Source organism: Motacilla alba, chromosome 4, assembly GCF_015832195.1.
Source record: "Motacilla alba alba isolate MOTALB_02 chromosome 4, Motacilla_alba_V1.0_pri, whole genome shotgun sequence".
NCBI lineage: Eukaryota > Metazoa > Chordata > Aves > Passeriformes > Motacillidae > Motacilla > Motacilla alba.
In genome coordinates this window covers 8089021-8098035 of record NC_052019.1, presented here as the reverse complement: position 1 = coordinate 8098035, position 9015 = coordinate 8089021, and the positions used below count along the sequence as shown (strand labels likewise).

General features: G+C 41.9%; 1 protein-coding gene and 1 non-coding gene across 9 annotated transcripts in view; both read right to left on the bottom strand.

Annotated features, from left to right (window-relative positions):
- Window positions 1-935: 935 nt before the first annotated feature.
- The window catches only part of NSD2 (nuclear receptor binding SET domain protein 2), a 98234-nt gene continuing 90154 nt past the window's right edge, over window positions 936-9015 (bottom strand). For all 8 annotated transcript variants that reach the window (XM_038136732.1, XM_038136736.1, XM_038136733.1 and 5 more), the window contains 6 exons: window positions 8593-8862; window positions 8383-8499; window positions 6477-6618; window positions 5736-5842; window positions 4280-4484; window positions 936-3382 (listed from right to left, as the gene is read on the bottom strand). In XM_038136732.1, coding sequence (XP_037992660.1) covers window positions 3117-3382; window positions 4280-4484; window positions 5736-5842; window positions 6477-6618; window positions 8383-8499; window positions 8593-8862 — 1107 coding nt within the window. In that variant the 3' untranslated portion in view covers window positions 936-3116. The remainder of the gene's footprint in view (window positions 3383-4279; window positions 4485-5735; window positions 5843-6476; window positions 6619-8382; window positions 8500-8592; window positions 8863-9015) is intronic.
- Window positions 6765-6895, bottom strand: LOC119700989. Its single transcript, XR_005256971.1, has one exon.

Sequence of the window (9015 nt, the reverse complement as noted above, 5' to 3'; positions counted from 1 at the left end):
TCATGTGATAAAAGAACAACAAATTCTGAAACTGGCTGTCATGTATCAGCTTTTTGCTAGAAAAGGAAAGACATTTTGCTACTTTGATGGGCAAGACACAAAGAACATCATTTAAGGCCACATAATATGCCACAGTTAATGTTGTTTAGATTAATTTATCACAGAAAATCCTTCAAGTTGCTGAATGCTAAAAAGTATTGAATTGCATCATGAGAAAGCTCAAGTCTTAAAGATTGTTTTACCTTGTATTTGAACAGTGGGAGAAAGAAAACAATGTCATAACTTTTCTTCTGTCTTCTTTTTTAAACATAACTTCAGCCTGTTTTGCCAGGCTGCAGAGCAAGGTACAGAAGCCTTCATTACAATGCACCCAAACCCCACCTGTCCTGGTACAGAAACCAAAATTCTCCCAGGTCACCACCTGAGTGCCTGAGCTGAGCTCACGGGGTCACATGGCCAGCGAGCATCAAGGGAGAGAGAATTTGATCCACACTCCTGCTCAGGAAGGAATTCCCAGAACTCCCAAGTGCCCTCCTGGTCTGCAGCCCCAGTGATGCAGAGCCCCGAGGGCCAGAGCAGAACAGAGCAGGGAGAGGTAGAAAGAAGCAGAAGGACAAACAGCCCCTGGCTCAGATCTGTTTGTGTGAACAGTCCCTCTGTCCCCACAGACAGACAGACACAAGGGTGGCTGTCCTGCATCCTGCTGAGCTTGTGAGCCCCCAGGGGCCGTGGGCTCCGTGCCCCAGCCCAAAGCCCAGGGCTGCTGTCACTGCAGCAGTGCCTGGCAGTGACACACAGTGGCTTCTGGAAGTGGGGATCTGCCTCTCAGGACCTGGGGCATCACTGTTCCAGAATGACAGAGCTGTTACACATGGAGAGGAAAAAGCAACAAAACAACTAGAAAAAAAAATTAACAAATTATGAAAGCAATGGAATGTAAAGGAAAAATTTTATAATAACTTATTTAAAGGTATTCTTACAAAGCCTTCCTTACATGGTATAGTACTCAAAGAATGGTCCCAATGACATCAAATTCCTTCATTTTGTTTTAAAGCAATGAGGAAAATACTTCTGCTTTACTATCTGACCTCATTTTCCTTCCCTTGAAACCCAATATTAAAGAAACATCCATAATACCATTTTTTTGTTTTGATTTTATGCACGGGACTGTTCTCCAGCCCCATGGCAGAGAAAAAGTTTCCCTCAAAATCAATTAAAGAATCTTGAATTTTAACTTGAGTGCAAGGCTTGGCATACCATTTTAAAAATTGCAAACATATAACACTTGCCCTGATTTTAAACTCTTATTTCTTCAAAATTAAAAAAAAAAAAATTAACCTTCCAACAGTGTTTATAAAAACTGATTCAAAAAACAAAGCATTTTGGTCACAAAACAGAAACCAAAGTGTTCAGCATAGGGCAATGCAACATTTATAACCTCTTTCAATTAATATCTTCTAATAAAACCAGACTTTTTACATGTTGGGAATAAATGGGGGTTTTGGCAATTCCAAGAACTAAATCAAATCCTGAAGAAATACCTTGGGGAAAAAACCATACACTTCCATGATACAGCAAGGCTTCATTTTCAAAAGGGCTACACAGAGTTCCTGCACTATTTAAGGGCAAACTAAGCTAGAACATACACGAATGGCTCAGTGGACATGGAGGTGCTTATGGAGGGTGGGTCACAATGGCAAAAATCAAAACGTGCTTGGAGCGCTGCCCCATCACTCCCCAAGGATGTGCACTGGGAAGAGAACTGGCACAGATGTTTTTCTTTACTGTTTTTTCCTAGTTCTAGTATTACTTCTGTCAATACTAAGGGTTATACGTTCACCTCACGGTGAGTTAGGGAGGACCTCGTGCTAATGGGGGTGAGGAATTCAAAAGAGCTTTGCTGACACAACACAGCAGGGACAGGAGAGTCAAGAGCAGAGCTCCTAGAAATGTAACAAAAAATTTCAGTCTGTCAAGTAGCCAGTTTTATATGCAAAGGAACAGAGTAAGGCTAAATTTCTCATAAAAATTCTTACATGCTGCTTCAAAAATCGATTTCACTTTTACTTGTTTTGAATTTATATTTTGCATTTTAGTCAAGTTTCACTTTCTGTTTCATTCACAGGGGTGATTTTGCTCCTTGCTGGGCATTTCTTGCATTATCACAATGTTGAAATGCTTGGACTCCAAGCATTCCAAAGAAAAGTTTGCCTCTGCATTTTACCTGCTATTGAGAAAAAAAAAATTAAAATCAAGTAATTTTTTCCAAGTAATAGCTTCTGAAAGACTTCTTTTTATTAAGACAAAAAAATCCTAAAGTATTGGGCCTAGATTGCAAGACAACATCCCTTTAAGTCCAGACCTGTACAGCTCTGCAAGATCAAGTAACTTCATATTTTTCTGGGATGAAATACAGGAAAAAACAGTATAGAAAAAAATCTCTTGCAAAGTCAGATTCCTCCTCTCTGGTACAGGGTGTGCCTTTCCCACCATGCACCACATTTCTTGGTGGAAGGATATTGATGACCATGATTGCTTAAGGATAATTTTTGAAGAGCACAAACCAAGTGCTGTGCGTGTGGCCGTAGTGAGGGACACACCTGGGTCACGACTGGCAGTCAAGCACTTGCTCAAAAACACACAAGGCAAGCAAATCTCATTGGGACCACAGACCAAGCCATTTCTTACTCAAAAGGACTTGAGAACTAACAACTTCTTTCAAAGATATACTATTTTAAACATCTGTTGGTTGACAAATACTATCTCAAAAAACTATGTTTACGCCTACCTGGTTTGATTTTAACCTACCTCCAACCTGCAAGTCTTTTGGAGGGAACATTTTACATTCGTAACGATTCAAGTGTAACTGTAATGCTGAGTAACAAGTTTGGTTTGTCCTGAAGTTTGCTGAACTATGCAGTTCGTTATCAGTGCAGAAGCAGCAGAAGACTGCTGTGGTTGGCTCAGTGGATTTATAAAAAAAAAACAAAACAAAAAATTCCCCCCCCCCCCCCCATTGTAACCTTTACAGAATATACGTAAAATTGTGTCCTTCCCTGGTCATATTCACAACTTATCTACAAGATAGTGTTAGCAGTAGAAACTGCAGTCCATGACTATTTGCATTCAGCTCTCATCCATCTGTTCCTCTTTCTCCTGGGCTTGAACTTGTTCAGTTTTTTGCGGGGTTTCTCAGTCTTCTGAGTTTCAACAGAATCCACCCCGAGAACGTGTTCAGAGCAGCATAACTGTCCATTCAACGTGGAATTTAGCACTGTCCTGTCCTGGTGCTCCTTGCAGAAGGAGTTTGGGCAGAAGTGGCAGAAAGAAACAGAAGGTTTGCCACAAACATCACAGTGGTGCCAAGGACACTCCCACTTCCCTGCAATCAAAACCAAAGAGCCCATTAGGGGGGAGTAAAACACAGCATCATCTCCTCAAGGAGTTTTGTGTTGTAGCAGCTGAACAAGGCACAGCTTTCCTGACAAAGCAAATGACAGCAAGGGCTGATCTCAACACGCAGAATGCTACATCACACTTCTAAAGCTCAGCTGGCAGCTGCAAGGAGCAGACTTGACACACTCTCATTCAAATACAGCAGTCAGCTCCAGCTACAAGAAATGACTCAGGCTTCACTCAATAGCATTTTACAGAACTCTCAGGCTGGCAGAGCATCCCAACATCCGGTCAGCTGCTGCCCCCTCTTACTGCAGTCCCCTGGCTGTTGCCAGTCTTGCTCAGGAATGGCTGGTGTCCTTCACTTACAGCTGCTCTTTTGCCCCAGCACACTTTACTAGTCCTTGTTTTACTTGTTTCTGGGATAACAGGCTTTGCCTGCTTCCCCTCCTCATATCCCACCTGACATGGCTGACTGGAACCAGGTAACTCCTGTGATATCTGGAACTGCAGCCTGATGTCTGCTGCTCTTAAATTTCCCTAATTGCCTTCTTTCAGAAGCTGCTGCTGTTCTTCTGGCTTGAACTCAAAGGGCTTCATGCATTTCTTAGATATAACCAACTGTCCTGTGGCAGGGCCATGATGCTCCTACCAGGGGATGTGCTCAATTACCTACATCTGTAAAAGAAATGCCTCGTTTTGCCAGAGAGGCTGGAAGAGGCCACCATTTTGTCTTCAAATCCAAGAGGAGCTGCTCCCACATGACGCACAAATGAAATTCCTGCCATACAAACCCAATGTTTTCAGGATGACACCCCTGACAAGGTTTCAGTGCAATAACTGAGGTACCTGCACAAGTTATTTATGCAAGTGTAAGACTCACCAAAAGGACGTTTCACCAAACCAAGGCAGGAGAGATGATAAGCTTTAGTACAAGATTTCCTGTCACACAACACCAGCTGGCCTCCATCACCACAACGGAAACAATCATCTTCAGATTCTTTCTTCCCTTCATTTTTCGTTCTGCGTCTCCGTGTTCTCTTTTTGGTCTTTTTGCCTTTTTCTTCTGAGGCATTAGTGGAAGAATTCTAAAAGAGTAAGATATAAATCTGTAAATGCCAGTTTTGCAAAGGAAAAATGTCACACAAACCTGCCAAGCTGTTGGCACACCCAGCAGACCGTGCACACAGCCAAGAACTTGACTTGGGGCAGACCTGCCCAGTGCTTCACTGTACTGATCTGTGCTGACAAAAAACCCACACTGACCCTTGAGAAAAGTCATCCTGAAGCCAGATCTTCTCCCTACAGGACCTTCCTACTGAAAAATACCCTTCCTTTTCTTGTCACTGACAAAAGGTCTTCCAATTTCCAGTCTAACCTACTTGTGGCTAATTTACCCTCATTATGTACCTGCACCACCAAGCACTTCAATATCCATTTTTCTCTTCCAGTTGTGAATACTCATGCTGGAATTACTAAAACCTCCCCCCACTTTTCTTTGAGGAACAGACAGCAGAACTTCAGGAAGTGTAGTTAATGACAGAAAGAATATACCAAACCTTATCCCTATTTCAATCTGACTTTAAGTCTGTGCTGCATGCACAGAAACAGCTTTCAAATGCTGCCTGCACTTTAACTCTCCTTCACCAAATCATATAAAATTTTGGATGATTTTTCAACATCTCTACCATCATTCCCTCCCTCTCACCCCAGTAATCACTATCTACTTTCTTTAAAATCAGCCCATTCTATCTACCAATGCAGACAGCTTCATAAAACTAACTATAACATTTGATTTCTTCATGGTTGTCTGTGTAAGTGTTCACAGGCTTATGTGAAACCTCATTTAAGTCCATCTGTTAACAAAAACCAGCTGTGTGGGTTCTGAAGATTCCCAGTCCACCCTCTGAACTGGCTGGTACTGAGCAGCGTGAAGGACCAGAGGAAAGAGCAGCTTTTGAACATCCACAGGTGGTATTTATGCCTTCCCCCACACTCCTATGCCAGCCCTTCAGGAAGCTCCATCAACTTCTGCTGGATTACAGGTTTCAAACTAACCTGGACAGGAATCATACAGATTATTTCTTGATATACTTTGGTAACTTTTGTCCACATTCAAAACTCACATTTTTAATTCTTCAGTTAAACTCCATTTTTTAAAATGAATCTTACCAAAATAATCATACTGTAAGGTTTAAATGGGGAAATATAAATTAGAATGTCAGAATGATCTCACTGACCACAGTTAGGGACATTCTTAGTCAGTTTGAAGCTTCTACAACCCTTCCCCTGACAAGACTGTCAAAATCTCTTCATGTACTACTTGATATATTACTTGCCTTTGGTCTGTCCCCAAGAAATCCACTGCAGTTTGGGGCACCACATTTGCAGACTGTTTTTTCATTGCCCAGACAGTCAAGGTTGTAATTAAAAGTCAGCTCCGTCCCTGAGTGTAAAAAGGACAAGGTAACAAATTCTATCAAAATTATTGCAAACAAATACAGCTGCTGCTATCTGTCTGCTGGTTTGGGACTTGCTTGCTGATGTATCCTCTCTTTACTGCTTACAAGCACTGAAAATTATTAACTAGATGCCCATATATTATGATGTCTTAAGCAATTACATTTTAAAATAAATTTGTTTGACTTCACATAAACTGTGCTTGTGTCTGACCTTCACACATATTATATCCATCCATCTATCCAGCCAGAAATAGCTACAGATGGACAGGTATGTGTGTGAGCATGGGTGCACACAAACCAGACTACAGATCCTTCTAAACAGCTCCTACATCCGCTCCTTAAGCTTATTATGTTCTTGTTATGCATTTGAGAGCTCCAAAACAAAAAGTTGCTAAGGATACTTGCCCTAGAAGCAAGGAACAGTTAAAAGCCACTAAAAATCAGAAAGATTTTTAGTGATCACAAGCATCACAAAGATCACAAAGCATCTCCTCTGAGTGCTGAGTCCTCTACAAAAAATATTTGCAGTGAATCAGTTAAACCATGACTGTCCCACCAATACATGCACAAAAGGTTTAACTGGGAGAATGAAATCAAAGCCAGCCCAAGCTGATGTACCTGCAGGAATGTCACACACAGCAAAGAGCCCCACACGAGTGTCTCCATTCACTGTCCACTTCAGGGTTTCACAATTTGGTTGGCAGCTGTGATTCATAAACCGGGAATAGTTTCCTTTGGGGCCAGCATCAATAATCCGGTCCTGGAGAACAAACCAGCAACAAATTGGAGGGTTTTTCTCTCCCCCCTCACAAAAAATATAAAAATCATCCGTAACTGATTTCAGTAGTTGCATTCAGAACTGACATGGTGCTGCTACCCAGAGCACACAAGCCAAGTGCTGGCACGTGTTGTATTGGAAACTGTAGTGTCCCACATGGCTTGGACTGGGACACTCCCAAAGCAATACTCATGCTCTAGCTCACGTTTTCCAGCACCCATCACAGCCACAGGGCAGGATTAAGCGCTCTTGTGAGCATTATGGTGGGCGTGTTAAGGAACCCCCTTCCCCAGGAAGCTTCAAAACTCAGACTCAGTCCTTTACCATTCCCTTTGCATTCATGGAACTGTGAGGCATCTGCAAGTCTGGTACTTTATGGCATTTGCCAAATGCATGATTACTTCCAGAGACTGCCAGTTTCTCACCAGACTTCTTTCCCCAAATCAGCCTAGTTTTAACAAAAACAAGCTCTTGGTAAGCTGAAACCATCCCATTCCTACAAACAATTGCTCTTAAATTTCTATCTCCACTAAATGTACTGGACATTAACAAAATAAAATAAAACTTGAAATTGCCAGAACTGTTTCTTTGCAGAGCTGCTTTAGAAGGCTTTGCTTATTTATGAAGTATTATTAGTTTCCTTCTAGCTGATTTTTATAATGCATATGTGTGACTGTCATGCCTCTGTGCACACACTTCACTGCATGGACAGCTCAGCTTGTAATGGCACTGGCAGTTTAGGCAAAATGAGCATTTATTAATAAATACATGTTCAGTTCAGATATTTAACACATTGATGTTGTATGTCAATCTAGTAGAGGAGTGAGGAACTTAAAGTGTTCAAAGAAATGTGGTTTCACCATGCTGGGGTGGTAACACCTGTGCGGAACTCCTCAGTTACAGGACTCATGGAAACAGTAGCTGTGGAAATACAGAGCAAGAGCCTTGGGAAAAAGAATGGTGGTTGGGACTGAAAAAATTGCAGGATTGGCAGCCAGCTCTTGTTTTTCTCCTAACTAGCTGTCTGGGGACTGAAGCAATATGATCTAGATAATCTATAACTCCTGCCGTCCAGGTTCTTCACTTTCTCCTTCTCCTGAGGAAGAAAATACTCAGAGGTGTGCACAGAGGCACAGGTGCTGAATTATTTTGGTATGTTAATTAATCTGCTGCAATAATTTGCTGTGAATCAATTTGTGAAGGGCTGGCTGGCTACTAACAGAGAGTGCTTTCAGAAAAGAGTTTCTACAAAAGCACAAGCCCAGTTTTGCCATAAACAATGCAAGGGTCAGATGGCTACAAAAAAGATTAAATGCCCTATATAGGGCACAGCCTCACAATTCCATTCCACATTCTCTCATGTGTAAATTTTATTTTCTGTTGTTAAAATTTTAGTAAAAGGATTGCTAACAGCAAATTCTTCCACTGTATCACTACCAATTCCCCAAACTTCACAGTTCATTTTAAATCTAGGCAGGTAAGTGCTTTGTACTTACAGGTACAGGTAAGTACTGTTCTTCATTTCAAGCAACAAAGCACAACCTATAGACCTTAATAAGTAATTTATCACGTAACACAGAACTAAGGAGATTCATTATGTACATATAGAATGGAGAGAGCAGGCACAGAAGATGCAACGCTGTGAATATGTGAAACTGTAGGACGTCAAAGGCAGCAGAATGCCCTGCCAAGGTGATCAAAATAAGGTTGTAAGCAAATAATGGCAAAAACCATCAAACACCCTACCTTATCAATAGTAAGCATATAGAAGTGGGTGATGTCATTTTCATGTGCATATTTGATTCTTGCCATACACTCCTCTTCATCAATCAGCTCTCCCACATACTCATTCACAAACTCCCCCTGAAAGACACCAAGTATCACTAGTGAAGGATATCCCAAACCCACCAACAGCATCGCAGGTCACCGACTCCGCTGGGAAAGAACAATTCCCACCTTTTTGATGTCCCTCTTGGCTACCAGCCCCCAGCCTTTGCCATCAGTTTTGATGATCTTAGTCTCGGGGTACTGGCGCTTGGTGAAGCACTGGTTCTGGCAGCGCTCTCCCGCCGGGCACACCTGGGGGTGGCACTCGTACATCAGCATCCGATTGAGGCACTCGGAGTCAAAGCCACACGGGTTCTCGTCCGTGGGTTTGCAGTTGCACTTGGGAATCTCGGATATGTCAGCAGTGTAGATCTGCACTTTGCCACAAGGTTTATTCACCTGAAAAAGACATTAAAATAGAGCAAATATGACCTTAGAACAGTCAGTTTTATTGCAAGAGTTCCACAGTGGTTGCTAATTTGGTTTTGCACCACTCCAACAAAAGCAAAATTTCACCATCTCATGACTGTAAAAGCACAGTTACCATCATTA